At 41.0% G+C, this 19,013-nt stretch overlaps 1 protein-coding gene across 3 annotated transcripts in view; it reads left to right on the top strand.

The window, feature by feature from the left end:
* Positions 1 to 18,862, top strand: part of b4galt2 (UDP-Gal:betaGlcNAc beta 1,4- galactosyltransferase, polypeptide 2) — a 64,323-nt gene extending 45,461 nt beyond the window's left edge. For all 3 annotated transcript variants that reach the window (XM_086043654.1, XM_086043653.1, XM_086043655.1), the window contains 4 exons: positions 5,474 to 5,661; positions 5,775 to 5,897; positions 9,023 to 9,127; positions 14,809 to 18,862. In XM_086043654.1, coding sequence (XP_085899780.1) covers positions 5,474 to 5,661; positions 5,775 to 5,897; positions 9,023 to 9,127; positions 14,809 to 14,959 — 567 coding nt within the window. In that variant the 3' untranslated portion in view covers positions 14,960 to 18,862. The remainder of the gene's footprint in view (positions 1 to 5,473; positions 5,662 to 5,774; positions 5,898 to 9,022; positions 9,128 to 14,808) is intronic.
* The last annotated feature ends 151 nt before the right edge of the window (positions 18,863 to 19,013 follow it).

Genomic DNA, 19,013 nt, shown 5'->3' with positions numbered 1-19,013 from the left:
CAGAAAAGTACACATGGGATAATGTTGGGCTTTTCAACCCCTCGTTCCCGGCGTGCTCGTCTTGTTGACCTCAGCTGAACACGAATAACACAGAGACATCCCGATTGATCGCTGCCGTTTGCCATTTGCCGGTCCACTCTGGGATGGGGGATGAAATTCTAATTAGCTCAGCTGATCGGGATTCTCGGCATGTTTTGCTGCGAGCATGTTCGCTAAAACGCTGACAACTCCCTGGCTGTCCGTGCAACATGCTAATTACCAAGCCCTCCATGGACGGTGACTGACTATGTCCTCGTACTCTTCTGTAAATCCCCATTAAATGGGCACCGCTTGCTCCCGCTTCCAAAATTGAATCAGGCAGTAATGACTGATGATAACGTACCACGGTGGTCAAGAATTATAGCAAAAGTGTAGAAAAAACAAAGTCTGGGCTAGGGCTGCGCAATATATCGAAAAATATCGCAATATGGGCTCATACGATATACATATCGCAAAGACATGCAATATTTTTCTTATGGAATTGTATGCTTTTTATCTGAATTCAACCAGTCAAACGCAAACTTAAATGTGCATCGACACACAATCGTTGAACATGATCGAGGGTAGTTACAATTAATTAGCGAAGAATAAATTGAGCTTCTTTATTTTGCTGCATGACAAAATGTATGTTTTTCATTCAATCATAAAAATGTCTTCTTTTTTTTTAGGAACATGTGAAACATCGCAATATATCGATTTTTGTTTTTCAACAACAATATCACATATCGCATGTTTTTCCAATATCATGCAGCCCTAGTCTGGACAGTGTCATGCGCTCGCGCCGTGTTGTCACCCAGCTGTAAGGGATCTACCCTATATATTCCAGAGAAAATAAAAAAAGGAAAAGGAAGTTTTGCAACTTTACCCGGTCTCACCCTGCACATATTTTAGACACACACACACACGCGCGCGCACACACACACACACACACAAACAGAGGCAATATCTCAAAGTGACGGCAAGATTGGAGAAGGCTCCAACATTAAGGCGTGAGGCAGATGGTGTCCCATATTGGTCGTGATGGGAAATGAGGAGGGATGAGTCACCTCGCTGTATCGAGCTGCAGCAGGTCTGAGGGACACGCGGTGTGAAACCCAGACTGTGCGTCTCTTTTGGGGTGTGTGCGTGTGTGTTTCCCGACATAATATGGAGAAGGGAACGGGAACAAGACAATTATGTCCACTGCAAGGGGAAAGAAAAAGAAAAGTTCAACTTCAATTCAAGTTTTTGTCATGCGGGGGCATTATGTGCGATAGTGAGCATGTGCAATGTTTATAGGGGAAGTCAACCCAAACATATTTTTTTTCAAGAATATGTTCTATGCAAGCCCACTATTTGAAACAAGGCATTCTGATAAATATTGTGTTTTTAGAATAAGAGTTTATCCACCCATTTTTAGCCATCTCAGGGGGCGGCCATTTTGTCACTTCTGTCAACTGAAAATGACATCACAACTGCTCAGGGCTCAGGTAACAACCAATCACGGCTGACCTGTTTTCTGAAGCTGAGCCGTGATTGGTCGTTACCTGAGGACTGAGTAGTTGTGATGTCATTTTCAGTCGACAGAAGTGACAAAATGGCCGCCCCCTGAGATGGCTAAAAAGGGGTGTATTAACTCTTATTCCACAAACGCAATATTAATCACGATGCCGTGTTTCAACTAGTGGGCCTGCTGGGAACTTATTCTTGAAAAAAAATATGCTTGGGTTGATTTCCGCTTTAACAAATTTTCTAGCACCCAATCATAATGGAAAGTTCATACCAGAGCCGAGGGAAGATGAGGTCCTAAGGGCGTCAGGTGGCGACCAATCAAGGCCCACCTGCTTTCTGGGTTTGGTCACGTGACATTCGCAAGCAAAGCCCTTGCACTGTGATGTCATTTTCTGTGGCAGTAGAAGGCAAAATGGCCGCCCCCTGAGGTGGATAAAAACAAGTGGATTTTTTTTTTTTCTTAATTCATAATCTACAAACGCAATATTAATCAAAATACTGTGTTTAGACTATTAGACTATTTTTTCCTTTTTTTTTTTTTTTTTTTTGTTGCAATTTTAATTAATTATATATATTATCAGAGGTTGAAAAGTTTTTCATACATTTGTTGTCATGTTAGCAAATTTTTTTCATGATCCTTTCATTTATCCCGCATGTAGACTAGAGCTCGAGCCTGGTTGCCACACGGCAGGTCGAAAGCCCGCAGCCACGGCGACCATCTGTTTGTGTCGTCTCCCTTCATGCCTCTTGAGTGTCTGATGTCAGGTGGCAGCTCCCTGAGTCTACAGCCTACTAGTATACATCTACTGTTTGTCTCTTTCTGCATGAGTCGGCTGTTTCTCCTGTCCTGACTGACACATGGCGCACCCCCCCCCCCCCCCCCCCAGCTTCATCCCCACCACCGCAGGGCACCACCAACCTTCCCTGTCATGTCTTTTTGCTGCAACGTTTGTCACCGCTCGTCATCTTTCCGTCCTCCCCCTTCGGTCTCTTCTGTCTCTCTTAATGTTCACTCGCTTTTTGACATACTTCCTGTTTGATTTACACTCTTATTCCTGCTCGCTGGAATTATACCGGCTGGGAATAAAAAAAAATCATAATAATGTTCTGAGCTATTTAATCCATTTGAATAAATCAACAACAAATAATGCAATTATTTTAAACTTAAAAAATATATATTTAATCCATTTGAATAAAACAACAACAAATAATGCAATTATTTTAAAATAAAAAAAAATATGATAGTCTTCACCACATGTACATGCGCACTTCAGGTGCATTTTATTCACACAAATCGATCTGTAAGCCATTTACTTTTACGGGTAATGTTGTAAGAACACTTAGCCGGTGGAACCTCAGTTTCCGTATTCCTAGGTTTTCGAATAATTTGTTTTTACTTTGACTTTTTCCGCGGAAAGTTTGTCCCAGTTTGCATTCATCCACTCAGTTTTCTTACCTAATTAGCGTCACTCGGCTACTCCATTGACTCTCATGCTTGTCCTAGTGCCAGATACATTACATTTGATTCTTTTTAATAATTTTGTGTGTGTGGAACAGTTCAGTGGTTTATATTATATTCGGAATTCCTTCAGTTTTCATTTGTTTCATGACATTTTTTGTCTGACCTTGTCAAACAGATTAATGACGAAAACCAAGGTTCAACTGAATTTACAGTTTAAACTATGAATATAGGCAATTGTAAACATTTTTTTGCTGGGGGTGGTATATTACTTGCATTTCCCCTACGAATAGCTGGATTTTACTGTAATCAAATCCAACCAGAGTGGATGTGATTCCTGCTTCTTTTATTTGCACACCAATGTATCGCTCTGGAGCAATAAAACAAAGCTTGCTACAGTATCTTGGATGACCGCCGTCCCATCCTTATTTACTTACGCCAAATTAGGCTACGGTCTTTGCACAAAAGGGCCGCAGCCGCCGTTATTGAATTGGCCGCCACCGGTCGCTGGCTTTTTTTTTTTTTTGCGCTTTGCAATTGTGCGCGCCGCTATGAAAGTCATTACAGCAATTAGTTATCTTGGCACTGCGCCAGGGCTGCCACGCTCCTCCGTGCGAAACACGGCGCGGCCAAAGGGATTGACGACTGCTAGCTTTTAAATTAGATATGTGTGTGTGTGTGGGTGTGTGTGTGTGTGTGTGTGTTGGCGGTTGGCGACAGTATCTAATCAAGCTTTGATGAGCCTCCTGCTTCCAAAGCGATGCTGGGATGGAGGAGCTTATATGAAGTGCACATGGGCCATTGCTTTCTTTCTTTTTTTTTTTTTTTTTTTTTTTGTTATATATTATTTTAACACTGACAGTATGCTGTTTATATCTATGTCACATGCTCAACTGTATAGTTCGTCAGTCATGCATGAATAAATGTAATGCCTCATTCCCCTAGCATCAAGTATTCATGTGACAGTTTGAAATACAGTGGTACCTCTACTTCCGAACGTCTCTTCATACGAAATTTTCAAGTTACGAAACGCCTCAACAGGAAAATATAGCCTCTTGTTACGATTTTTATGCTTTATAAAACATTTACGTCTGAATATTGGGGGGCTCGAAACGGATTAGGGCATTTACATGGAAAACGCATCTCTACTTACAAAATGTTCTACTTAAGAAATTTCTTCCAGAACCAATTAATTTCGTAAGTAGAGGTACCACTGTACTAGTATAGTGGTTATGTCTTGCCAATATTTTGTCCATGACAAATATTAAATGTTACATGTTGCTTTAAGTCCTTAAAATGATTAAAGACTGGATACACATAACCGTGAATAAAGTGGGACCCGTAAGGGTAAAGTGGATTTAATTTAGGTTGCTGACTATTCATAAATGCTTTAGAACCTAAAGTTGTGAATTGTGTGGCAATGTGGTTTATGGCTTTGTCATAGTATATAGCTTTGTAGCGTGAAGCAAATTATCATGTGGCCATGTAGTTTCTAACATGTCACAAAGTAGACGATAGCCATAAAGCACTTAGCTGTGTAGCTTTGTAGCATTTAGCTTTTTGTGTAGCATGTAAATTATGTAACGATGAAGCATGTAGCAAGATAGCATATGGCTATGTAGCGTATGGGTATGTAGTGTGTGTCCACCCCGTTTTTAGCAATGTAGCGTGTAACAATCTCGCAATGTAGCTGCGTTGGATGTAGCTTTGTGTCATAATTGTAAGTAGCTGACATATACTGTTGAACATACCACTAGCTTGCTAATCAAGCTATTATAGTTGCCACTAGTCTCAAGCCTTGGCTGTCATTGAAGGGATTGAAGATAAAATGGCTCATTCTCATTTGATCAAGAATAAAATATTAGTTTGGGATTTAGCCTTATGGCGTTGCATCCATTGTACACACACATCCACACGCACACACACTTTGTGCTGAGTGTGTAAAACATAATCGAGTGCAGCAGCTTAGCAGAGGTCAACACACACATCCACTGGGTGATAATAAATACAGAGCAGCAGCGCACTATATATGGCCGCGCAGCCATGCTCAACCTGTACCTTTCACCTTAATTGCTTGGCACAACTCGGTGACGGCGGCGCGGCATCGTAACTTTGCCGCATGGAAACAGAGATCTGTTATTTACTAGACACATAACGGTGTCAGAGCAGATGTGGATTGATTAGGCACATCCGGGCGTAAATAACGCCGGCGACACGGTAAATCCTCCAGATGTGAGGATTATATACTGATTAACCGGGTTGCTAATTAAAGTGATCATACAGAGTAATCATACAGATCAATCAACATCATGTCTCAATAGCGGCGCAGTGGGTGTAGCTGTGTGGTACGTTGCTATGTAGCAAATAGCTATGGAGGATGTAGCGACGTCTCAAATAGCTTAGTAGCATACAGTTAATAAATTAAAGTGGCAAAATATTATGAGTATGAACTTTATGGTGGGCATTTCCATCCTTATTATACAGTTGGGTGAGGACACGTTCAACCGCGCCAAGCTGCTGAACGTTGGCTACGCGGAGGCGCTGAAGGACGGCGACTACAACTGCTTCATTTTCAGCGACGTGGACCTGATCCCCATGGACGACCGCAACTTGTACCACTGTTACGAGCAGCCTCGACACTTCGCCATCGCCATGGACAAGTTTGGCTTCAGGTGAAAAAGCGCTCGCTTATGACCCTTTTGTCGTACTGGCATTGATGTAGAACGGCACTAGTCGTGTGAAATAAATTGGGTTGCCGCTCACAACATTGTGTGGTCTGTTCCAGGCTGCCTTACGCGGGTTACTTCGGGGGCGTGTCGGGCCTCAGTAAAAAGCAGTTCTTGAAGATCAACGGCTTCCCCAACGAGTACTGGGGCTGGGGAGGGGAGGATGACGATATCTACAACAGGTGCGCTTCATTTAGCAGCGACAAGATGCTTTGATAAAATATGCTATGCTAATCTGTAATACAGTGGTGCCTTATGATACAAGTTGAATGTGTTCCGTGACCATGCGCGTAACTGTAAACATTCATATCTCAAATCATCTTTCCCCACTCAAATGAATTAAAGTGCATTCATCCGTTCCAGCCTCCCCCCCAAACAAAACATATTTTTTTCATAAACTAAATAGCACTTTGCAATATCCTGCTTTCAAAAACGTACAGTAATTACTTAAACAACATTTAAAGAATGAAACCGTTTTTGCACATTTTTTTTGCTTCATTTCATTAGACATTGTACTGCTGCTTCTAGTGTGTGTACTTTAGGGGGGCAGCATAATACCGACATACAAATATACATGGCGAAGATCACAGCTCCTCATTATATAAGTCTTCGCATAGGACAAATAATGTGCTTGTGAGTATTGTTATAATTTATGACCACACGAAAAATGTATAAGTCAGATAACCTGTCTCTTAAGTCACCACTGTACAAACACCAAATATTGTGCGCTGGCTGGTCCACCAACATTACCGAACATCCAAGTAGGTGTTCATTTTAAGATATTGTTGTGAATAAAATCTACTGTGGTCAACGGAAGAATGGTTCATGCCATAAAACTCTGAACCGTGACGATAGCGAAGATGCTAACACAAAGTTATGTGTCCTGGCTGGTCCACCAATATGATGTGTCACTTGAGTACTCGCGTTTTAATTTAAGTCCACTGTGATAAATATAATCCACGGTGGTAAACGTGACTGACACTCACGCCACGTTAGCACAAATGCTAACACAAAACGAGGTGTCCACCAATATTATAGGACACTAAAGTAGCATGACATTCGGGGAGATGCTATTCCGGTTACTGCAATCCAGAATACCATTCATATTTTATATCTTTGTCCACGGAAAGTTATTCCATTGTTTTCTATAGGAAAGCGCAACCTTGGGTCCATTTGAAGTTGTTTGAGTGTCCACCAGATGCGTAAAAGGTTCAATTTATCGAATAAACTCGGCGAGACGGCACATCATCGGCGTAACTGGGCCTTTTATCACTGTTTAACCCCCTGGGCGACAGGGGGAAAAAAAAAAAAAAAAAAAAGAACCAGGATGTGCTTGTCACTATCCCGTCTCCTTGTCCTATTTTTCTCCCCAAAGTAAAGCTTTTAGATTCTGGCTAAGTTTGTCATTTGCATTTGGAGTGACATTAAAAAGGCAATAAATCTAACTTGCTTTAAGCTGCCGTGTGTGAAGGTTATGGGTGGCCTCGCATTAAGCGCTAACACACGCACGCGCGCACACACACACACACACACACCCTCCCTTGCCTTGTCATGGCTGGCTGCTTTAAAAGCCTTTCTAAGAGCACTCGTAAGGAATATGTCCTTCAAAGCTCATTTTGGACAAGCTGCTGCATTCAGACACTTAAAATATATCAAATCTGATGTGTTTTTGTGCACGTTGATCCAGTTCACCCCTTTGGTGCTGATCATGTTATCTAACATCTGGCGCATCGATTACCGTGAAATTTCACTCAAGTGCCGCAAGCAAGTTTGACTTCTTTTGCTTAAACTCTAACCTGTACAACGCACTGAAAAAAAAAAAGTAAAAATTAAACAACCGAAATATGGTTGGGACAATACTACTTTACAATACTTGCAATGAGTTATTTTGGATTAGATTCAATAATTTGCTTAACTGTGCCCTTTGACACAAGAGGCAAACATCTATCGGATATTTCAATATTTGCGAAACATAAAAATAAACAAGTTCACAAAAAAAAAAAAAAAAAAAACGCTGAATATTTTTTGTGAATATAAAACATGTCAATTCGACCCGTAACATAACAGGAAAGGAACAATTTGAGCTGGGCAATAAGCCACACCTGAAAAAATCTTTTAAAAAAAAAATCAACAGGAACTCACAAATCTTCAGTACAAGTAACATTCTTTCCAACGGTCACACTTAGGCCAACCAACACCTTGATGGGAATTCATCCAAATGAGCCCAAATCTGAATCGGGGATGGTAAACAGATGGCTCGTAATAGATTGCAATCGCGTTGATCCGCCCGGTGACACAAAAGGAAATTGAAATCACTAAAATGATCTGTAATCCATCCTGCTATTTAAATGCCCCACCCGCGGGTGTCACGCTGACGTACAGCTTGCCCCCACCCAATTTGAATGGACAGCAGGATTTTTCATTACAGTTGTTTTTTTATTTCATTTTGACTTCTTTTTTTTAAATCCGGTTTGAATTCGTTGTTAGTTTTCATTCGTTTTTATCTTTTCGAAAATCCATAGTTTTAATTTAGCTTGTATTCGTTTTAGTATTAGTTTTAGCTTCTTTTTTTTTCAAATGTGAATGTTAATACACAACAATAACAGGTTTTTCAGTTTTAGTTTTAGTTATTTCATCAGTTTTCATTAACTATAATAACCTTGATGGACAGACATGTTTAAATTAAATATGCGGCGTATGCGAACGGACGTGCGTGTTCCCGTCATGCGTGTGTGCGCACTGACGTGAATGTTTACATTATGCATGTGACCGGAGTGGACGTGTTTACAAACTTGTGGAGTGATGCAAACTATTTTATTATTTCTTGAGAGGCTCGCACACCAAATTGTGATTCAGAGTGAGCAGGAAAAGAAAAGAGCGATCAATTCAAGTGTAAGAGGCTGACTGAAGTGGGTAGAAAGGCAATTTCATTCAGGTCACTCCACATTTTGGCACAAAAACAAGACTTTTAAGTAAAGCTTCTCTTGCGAGGCAATTATCTTGCACAAATTAGAACAGTTTGTCCGTTTGATAGTCTTTTAATTGTCTGATTCAGATTGGACCGTCCAACATGCATCCGCATGCTCAAACCACTTTCCAGACTTCTCCAATACCAAATTCAGTCTGCACGGGCAAATTTGATTGGATTCAGCGGGAATTTCCGTTCCCCTCCCCTGTGCCCGACAGTGGAGTTAATCGCATGAAAGCAAAAGAGTGGAGGAGTACTGGAGACGGCACAGTCCAATAACTTGTTCTTCTTATTGCGTCTTATTGACTTCTAATGCTTGCTGCCACGTGTGTGTTGCAGGATCACTCTGAACGGGATGAAGGTGTCCAGACCGGACGTGCGCATCGGCCGCTACAGAATGATTAAACACGAGAGAGATAAACACAACGAGCCCAACCCGCAAAGGTACAGAGTTACTGCTCATATTTACAACTCATATTTCCTTCTATTTTAGAATATAGCATATTTGCTAAATATAGTGTTTTCATCCAAAATCTAATGAGCCGTGGATCAACTTTGTAAAGTAAAACCACGTAAAAGTCTGTCAAAATTTGGCTGCACAGTAAGCAGAGGTCAGCCGCAACAGGAAGTAAACAAAACTGAGTTAACTGAGTTATTTTTTTTTTAGTACGTCATAAAATGTAAATTAATCTCCATCGCTAATGCTTTAACTTTGACAGCCCTAATATATATGTATATATGTATGTATATTTACATGTGTGTGTGTGTGTGTGTGTGTGTATATATATATATATATATATATATATTTTTTTTTTTTTAACTGTGTTTTTACAGTAAAATATTGTGTTTGTTCGGCGAAAGGTAGCATTTTCACTTTTAGGAAGGTTTGTATTGTATTCCGGTTGAATGACGACACAACCTATTGGAGTCCAAATCCCATGGCCCTCCAAATAAATGGCATCCCTGTTGGTAGGAGCGTCTTTGTGCAGGCAGTGACTCACGAGGCAGGGCGGGAACCGAGCGCGGCGCAAAATGGCGCTACGCCCGTCTGGTGGCTCATTTATTGATTCGGATGAAGGCGAGCAGACGACACGCTCCCATTTGGTGCCGAGTGGTTTTTGGCAGGCAATTACGGACGACGCGCGCACTTAAAACTATGATGGATGACATGCGATACGCACCTGCCTGTTTTAGCCGTCGTCCCATTCACTCCGCAGATTGTTTTCAAGATGTCGCCGTTGGATGTCTGACGTCTCATTTGGCCTCATTTCATGGAGCGCGATGTGATCTTATCTATGAAGAGGGACGTTTTGCCTGCAATGACAAATGTAATGTGTCGTACGATTCAAGTGAAGTGTGGAAAAATAGCCCTCCTGTGGATTAATTCAGTATGTCCGTGTGGAGAAAGGAGCTGATTGACAGAAAGTTTATCAATCAATCGATTCTGGCCATATATATATATATATATATATATACATATATATCGGTATATATACACACAGAGCAAAAACAGTGATAATCCCTGTTTAAATGTCTTAATGCGAAGTGCTATACTTCCTTCTGATTAATGTTCCTCCAATGTCTCATCCCACCATATAGGGCCTCATTCATCACGCTGGCAAATAAGTCATTTATACAGGAGGAGCTTTTATGCTGGTCTGTAAAGCACTTTAAATGGCGCTCACCAAAAGTGCAACCTCAACCCTTCCTTTTCAGAGCCCCATCACAGGGAAAGCCATCTTGGTTTTATTGGATTAAAAACATTTCTTTTCCTTTACTCTCACTTTCACGCTTTATAATATGACAGTGAGGATCAAGGCCACAGTATAAAGAAGGTTATTTATTATCATTACGGAAGCTCCTCAGGATAACACGTTCTGCTCAATATGACAAATAGCATGAACACAGGAGTTCAGAACACTCGTCGAACAGCCGTCCTTCATTTTTCTGTTGCGCTCGTGCTTATTTGGTCCTTTGGACTTTTTTTTTTTTTTTTTGTATTGAGAGATATGGAATTCATTGTAACATGCAAAAGCCATTAATGAAGGTTTCGTTGTATACTGTATGAAATAACGGACTCCCATTGGATTTGGTGAACACATAAGTGGACAAACGAGTCGATCTACCTCAAGCTTTATTTATTTACTACGTCCTAAATGCACGTCGTTGTCTCGCCGCATGAATCATTCAGCATCCCGACCGCCACGACTGAAACACACGCTGCCACTTATAGAAAAGAGACGCCTGTCGGTCAGGACGGTCCGTCGAGCGTACTCGAGCGTTAAGATTTAGCGCTTAGCTCTGGACGCTAGCGCAGCCGTTTTCTGGCCGTTGTATTCTATTTTAGTTGTGTGGCGCGGTTGTATTTTGGGGCGCTTAGGCAAGGCAAGCCGCGCGCACGCTGGCTATTATACTATAAAGGAAAAACATGCATGAATAATATAAAGTGTTATAGCATTGGATATGGGACACACTAAATGATGCATACTTTTATGGAGTGATGGGAACGTGGCTCTTGATGTGTGATCCTTTTCAATACTTTTGAATATTTCCTGGTCATTCAACCTCATTTCGTTGGTAATTGTACAAAAACTATGATGGGATGATATATTTTTTTTAAAGCATTAACTATGGAGATTAATTTCAATTTCATAACACACACAAAAAAAATTAACTCAGTTAACTCAGTTTAATTTACTGTAGCAGCTGACCTCTGCTCACTGTGCAGCCAAACTTAGAAGAGAGTCACTGTCGCAAAGACGGACTTTTCCGTAGTTTTACTTCAAAAAGATGCTTGACGGCTCATTGGAGAAATCGCAAATAATTTGGCACACTTTGCTCAGCCAAATTCAAATCCCGTATTAGTTGTAGGTCTTTGGTGTATCGTTCAACGGTTGTATTTTACAGGACAATAATCGTATTCAAGGATCAAAGAGGGCTATTGGAACAGTCTTTGAATCGAAAACTACTTTTACTTTCTTTCCACATTAATTCCAAGATTTTACTCGAGTAAATAACGGTTACAAGCTTCGTAAAAAATTGTAGTTGAAAAATATGATTAATTGCGATTAATTATGGAAAATTGTGCGATTAATTAGTTTTTAAAAAAGTATTATTTGACAGCACTTTATTTTTATTCATCTATATTTATTACACACAGATGCGTCACTCCAGCGCGGAGATAAAAATCAGCAACGTCCGTTTCCAGGCACGTGAATGAGTTTATCCAGGGTAACTGCGCTTATGTTCGTTTAGGGAAGTGTTGCTTTGACTGTTCAGTGAGTGTGTGGTATTTGCACACACACAGAGACATGCACACACACACGCACCCGTTCACACACAAACATTCATGCATTCACTCAAACAAGAGTGCATTCGCCGAGTCCGTCGGCCATGGCGAGGCATAACGATGAGATCTCGGGCCAGCGCTTGCGAGAAAGGAGGCATATTTATCACCCACACACACACACACACACACTTACACAGGTATCCATATAGATTACTCACACGGGCATGTTCAATATTCAATTTATATGTTCAGCCTCCTAGTGTTTGTGTATGGATTTTAATGTCTTTTTTTTTTTTCTCCCTCCGTGGAGTCAATCAGGGCGATTTAGTTGCACCACGAGTGTGACGACGGAGCTATTAGCGCAGTTACGGTGCATCAGGCTAATGAGTATACATCATTAGAGTGCACTTGTAAACCATTGCAACCACAATATTTAACGTATTCCTAAAATATCCCGCTCTGACAGTGTCAATCAAACACTCACAGCGCAGCTCTTGAGATTGTGCTGTACCTAATGATATGGCCACCGTGTTACCACACGTACGTCTCGGAAGTGCATCAAATAAAAAAAATAAACCTCTACTGGAGTTGGTTCACGTCGCGGCATGCAAATTGAGGGCATCTAATATTCTCTATATGTACCTGGGGGGGATTAGTCTATGGCTTTAATCTATGTGACGATCAATGACGGACTTATCTGAAGATTTCATTATTTTTTTAATATCAGCATATCTTCCTTCCATCCATCTGTCAGTTTCCTCCCCCCCCTCAAATATAATTTATCTCCTCGTTCATCCAGCCTTAATTTTTTCTTCTCTGTCATGCAGGCCTCATTTGGCTCTAAAGCTCCCCCCGCCCCCCATCCCCCGACGCTCTCCACCCCCTCAACCCTGTTGAGATGGAAGTGTCAATCCTCTCCCGTAATTCTATTTTTATCTCACTGTGTCTTGCTGTTCGAGGAAAAGATTGCCGATTCCTGCGGATTCCCTGCTGTCAAGAATCAGTTTGGTAGTTTGTGCGTAATCCTAATAAGCAACGCATACATTAAAAAAAATAAAAATAAATGGAACTGAAAACAAGCGCAAATTGTTTGTGAAGTGTTTGTAAAAAAAAAAACTAAAAAAAACCTGCAATGTAATATTTGCTAAATCCAGATAAAAAGCAAAAAAAAAAAAAAAAAAAAAACCCAGCACTGCAGCCTGGTTTCCGTTGGATGAGGTCGCATCAGCAGCTGCTCGGCGAGCTGATGCATCGCTCTTCCCGTTTCCCCATCTTCTGCGCTCGCATCGCAGCCAATTTCCCACGCGAGGACGACTTGCCATGCGAGTCTGCTGAACCACAGCCAGTGCGAGCACGCTCCGGCCTCACTCCGCAAACCTTGTGATGGATCGCGCTGTCGGCTGCGCCGCCACGCAAATACCTCGGCGCCGTCACTTCTTCCGATTGTTGAATGTTGTGCTTTTTTTAAGGCGGTAACGTCGTTGAGACCGGATCAACAGCGCCTCTCCCCGCTGCGGTTGAGTAAATAAACCTCCAGCCTTAGCTTGTGGCGATTTAGAATCAGTATTTGCCCCTCGTTCCGATATCGATTATGTATGGATGGATAGATATACACATGGGCAAACTGGTTGGTAACCCTCTATTTATGAAAGAAAAATCTTACATTTCCATAAATTTTCCACTGGAGCATCAAGCTGCCTGGAGATGGTCTTATAGCCTTTACCGTTAATGTTGGGAATTTTCGTTCTAATTTCCTGAGACAAATCGCTCCGTCGCTTCCTCTGGTCCATGTTTCGTGTGGTACACACCATGTCGCCAAACAGCACGGTGGCAACTTGTCACCCTTTAAATAGGCCGACTGACTGATTACAAATTTGAAGACACCTGCGATGCTGATTGGTTGGTTCAACATGTCCCTATTTCTTCCATTAAAGCAACACTGGGCAAGAAATGGACCTTCATAAAAAATGTTCACAACTCTTTTGATGAATCATTGACTTACAAGTAGTTGAATGGGACTTTTGTCATGCCCTGGGGGGAGGGGGCGTCTGTATCGTTTTTACTGGCACTAAGCAACTTTGAGGAGGATGGAAGCAACCCTGGCACACCAAAAAAATACAAATGTCCCGAATTGCTTTAGGGCATACTCACTTCCTCCTTTCACTCTAAGGACGGAAGTCGATTCGAACGTCGACGCGCTATTACTGGTGTCATGGCAGAAACCCCAAAACAAAGAAACAAAAGTCTTGTTTGAACAAAATTAGATTCATGACCTCATCGCTATTCATCTTTCACACAGCCACTGGAAATAGAAATGTAAATTTAGTTCAATTTGCAGGTCAGCGAGAGCTCCGGATTTCACAATGCTACGAGCTGGCGCGCATGGGAAATGTGGTTGACTTTTGTCAAGACACTACCGGTTTTCTCCACATGGCGCCGCCATAATCAACAAAAACTGACATATGACACAGTGTTGCTTCAACAGAAGGATACTAACAATTTTGTCCGCGTATATTTAAGGGAAATTGCGAATCAGTGTTTTTATGTTTCGATTGACAAGTTTTTAAGTGTCTACTATCGGCCCAACTGCTGTTTGTTGTGAAAATGAGTTGAGTTCACAGCTATCGTATGAGCGACAGCTGGTATCTCCCAAAACTCACAAGTCGAGTCACTCGTATCTCAAGGCACCGCTGAACAAGTCAATTGAGTTACGTCCTGGTCGCGGAACTAATGAAACTCATCAAAGTCGAGGTTACCACTGCATGTCCCCTTGAAGTCGGTGAAGCCTTGACCATAAGTCTTCTGATTGGACCTTCTTCTTCTTCTGTTTGTCCAGATTCAATAAAATCCAGAACACCAAGAACACCATGAAGAAGGACGGCATCAGCTTGCTCACGTACCGAGTGGTCCAGATCAAAAGGTACCCACTGTACACTAACATTTCAGTAGAGATCGGCAAACCGCCACCCCGGCCTTTCAAAGGATAGATAGAAGGTAGGTTGGGATTGGGACGGACGGACGCACGAAGGAAGTCACAAGCACATCAAAGTGAGGAAAACGTTTTTTTTTGGGTTTTTTTGTTGTTGTTTTTTTTTAACACTTTGACTTGCTCTCTGGACAACATTTGGAATGGAGGGACCAATGTTTGATGAATGGCGTGAAGCAGGAGTTTCATGGATTGAAACGGAGGACATGGAAAAGGCACCTCAAGGTTGAAAGTCCCAAAATGGCAAAAGCCATTCAAATGAGTGATGGGAGGACCACGATGTGGCGATAGAAGTTTTGAAACCTCAACGGCAAAACACGCGGTAGTATTGAGATTCATGCGGACACCTGCGAGATGCGGAGTGATACAACGAAGAAGATCGCGGACGCCGCTTTCCACGTGTTTAGCAAGATTTAGCAAATGACAGGCGTGCGCCGCTCTTGATCTGGCTCATATATGTACATGATCTTGTGCCAGTCCAAAATATTCCCAAATCAAAGCCTCTGGCGTTAACGAATGAATGTATCGTGCCTGCGTCTCCCTCACCGGGACCATGCTGGGACATTATTGTTTGTTTGTTTTTTTTCCTTTGTAATTTTTTTGAAATACAGAGACTGAAAGTTATTGGAGCAACGTGTGCAACATGTGTTGTATCTGTGGGGGCAAGTGTCGGAAAACGCCCGTCACTAAAGATTGAAGCCTTTTGTTCTCATAATTATAATTATCTCATAATAGAGAAGGCAAATGAGCTTTTATTGTTATAATAATGACCTGATTTGACGCGATGTGAGGTCATAATGCTTTCCTCCAAAATGTAATTGATTAATTTAATTAATTCATTTTCATATTTTTTTCATATTATTTATATATATATAATTTTATTTTTTCCATTTCCTCTCTCAGCCTCATTGGCCTTTACTTTGTTCGTTTATCCCCTTAGCTGACTTGCTGGCTCATGAAAAATCTCCATTTGGAGGAATTGAACTGAGCTGGTGCAAATTGTCAATTGTGGGCATGGGCCGGTATAAGATTTATGATGAAATATCCCGGTTTCAGGGTATCGCAGTATTGCAATTAGCTCTAAAATGCATTCTTTTGAAATGTTTGGGTCAACAAGTTGAATGCACTCTATAGGTAGGAATGTAAAAAAATAAAATAAAATAATTTTTTTTTTGTAAATAAAATGAAAATGTCATTCAGCGGTAAAAGTACTTATTTCTCAGAAAATGAGTCGCTATTTGCTGTTCTCCACATTGTGAAGTAAGTCAGAGCGGAAACAAACTAATGTTAGCCTTGTTAGTTAGCTAGTTATGTGCTTGTGTAGTGCGTCTACAGTATTTTTTTTTTCCCCCACCAGTTGTAGACTGGCTAACTTTTTGTAGCTGATTCATTTCAAGACGGCTCACCTGTTTGGTCACGTTTGCAAGGCGACCCCGAGGCCGCTTTTCATGTCAATTCCAGTCGACAGGAGAGGGCGGTACGATTTTCAGTTCCCGATTTTCGATTCGATTCGATTTTTTAAAAAAATGCTACCATGCTTGTCTCTGTGCACTAGTGTGGTTCTGCAGCCATCCACAAACGCAATACGCAACGACGTTTGGCGCAAAAGCGTAATTTGATCTGCAACATTCAAAATATGCTATGCATCTGGAATGAAAAAACGTTTCAAGGCATCATTTTCTAGATGAATTTAATCAACTCAATTTTCGATGAATCGATTTTCGATTAATCGTATACATCCCTACTACTGATGGATGGAATGTTTTAGCAGGTTTGAGGCTGTGACTTTATAAAAGAGCCATACACCTTGAAACCGGTTAACCGGCCCATGCCTACTCAAATCAAAGCTTGCAGTGACAAATAATAATGAGCCTTTGTTATCATTAGCGGTGCGTTTTCTCTAGTCATCATAACGTGGGATATCAGAAGCAACGAGCCTTATCAGTTTTTTTTTTTTTTTTAAATGTGTTTGGTTTGGTTTTAATACAGTCCAACTAGCACATGGTACTGCCCATCATCATTTCCTACATTAAGCATATCCAAGTGTGTTTTGATGCTTTACTCTCCTTTTGGTTGCTATCATATTGCTGTCGCCTACATATATTTACAAGTACGTACAGCATATACACCGAGCTGATGCCTTCAGTAGTTATTTTCTATTAATTAAATGACACCTTTTAAATAATGAACTGTAAACCAAAACAGTTTTTTTCTTGAGTCTTGAGAGGTAAAAAAAAAAAAAAAAAAGCCCTAATCTGTTCGGTACGCTTATCTTCGCCTCAAGGTTGCTGTTTTTTTTGGGGGGTTTTTTTTTTGCAAGGTGAGAGGAGTCGTCTTTGGAGCGCTCGCACGCATTCACACATTTACACTGTCTTCCCCATCTTTGTACGGATTTTGTTGTTTTTTGCATGTGATCACCTTTGATTGCCTTTGCACAGTCTCATTGACCTTTTCTGCCCTCCTTGCAAATCTCACTGCAGGCTTTAGTGCCACCAAGAGCAGCCCAATGCAATCACACACCTCTGGACAACAGTCTAATTTGTGAGGCGATATAAAATGTTATAAAATTATGAAATGGTTCGGTTTATTGAGGTGTGGAAAGCTTGTTGTGTGCGGTTACAGCTGCCATATGTTAGCTTGGGACGACTGGCTCGATCGAACGGGATCATTTTTTGCGCTTACAGAAAAATCACTTAAAGGGAAATCAACCCAAACATTTTTTTTTTTTCAAGAATATGTTCCCAGCAGGCCCACTAGTTGAAACAAGGCAACATGATTAATCTGAAATATGAATTAAGCAGCAAAAAACATCCCGTTTTTAGCCATCTCAGGGGGGCGGCCATTTTGTCATTTCTGTCGACTGAAAATGACATCACATCTACTCAGGGCTCAGGTAACGACCAATCACAGCTCGCCTGTTTTCTAAAGCTGAGCTGTGTGCCCTGGGTTGTTGTGATGTCATTTTCAGTCGACAGAAGTGACAAAATGGCCGCCCCCAGAGATGTCTAAAAACGAGTGGATTAACTCTTATTCCACAAACGCAATACTATCAGAATGCCTTGTTTCAACTAGTGGGCTTGCATAGAACATATTCTTGAAAAAAAATATGTTTGCGTTGACTTCTGCTTTAAGTACTCTCGCTGTACCTGAGTAGAAGCATAGATTCCTGTAAGTACTTTTTCAACTTAAGTACACATTCTGATTTCTGTTTCCACGTGAAGGGAGTAAGTCAAAAGTTGTCAGAAAAATAAATATTGAGGTAAAGAACATATACCTAAAAAAAAAAATCTAGTAGAAGTATGGGGACATTTTTTTTCCCATAGCCATGCCAAAAATAATCCAGTGTTTACTAATTGCTGCATAGTTTTTTTGTTTTTGTTTAGTTTTTTGGTATGAAATCTTCCTAAATTGTTCGGAGAAGAGTAATACATCAGCAGGCAAGCTTACTGCATCACATCAGTCAGGCCTAATTGGATTTGACGGGAGTGAAGGGCAGACGCGAGCGGCCCCCAGTGTGCATTTACACCAAGGTGGGTTTTGGCAATTCTATTCATTTCCTTTCCTTTCAGCGACGTGGCGAGAAGTGCTCCATGTTTGCTAATGGACTCGGAGTGCTCTGATGTTTGAAGTCAAGCCGTACTCGTGATCAAGGCAGCACACCTCAGGTGCTCGCCTGTTTTCGTTCCTCACAACAGGGCGGGCTTCCTGTGTCGGGACCTTAAGGCCCAAAGGCGTTTTTAAGATTAAAAATATATATATCTACTGTAAATCCAAACGCTGTTTTTTTTTCTTTTTTTTTTTTTTGTACATTGAATGTTAAAAAATGTTATCTTATATAGTATGCATTATGTCATATCCAAACTAAATTTTCTATACAATCAATAAAACTTCTGGTTAAAGATTGCTGATGATTCTGTCATTTCTTGATGTTATTTTTGGTCATACAACTGGGAATGATTGATTTTTTTTTTTTCATACAGTGAAGATAAGCAGTTCATAAAATGGATGGATAGATATTGAGAACAATGTTTGTATTCATGCACCTCCTGAGCTAT

The sequence above is a fragment of the Filicampus tigris genome, chromosome 10 (genome assembly GCF_054856515.1).
Source record: "Filicampus tigris isolate MCC_2025a chromosome 10, RoL_Ftig_1.0, whole genome shotgun sequence".
NCBI lineage: Eukaryota > Metazoa > Chordata > Actinopteri > Syngnathiformes > Syngnathidae > Filicampus > Filicampus tigris.
This window is presented reverse-complemented; position numbering and strand designations above follow the sequence as displayed.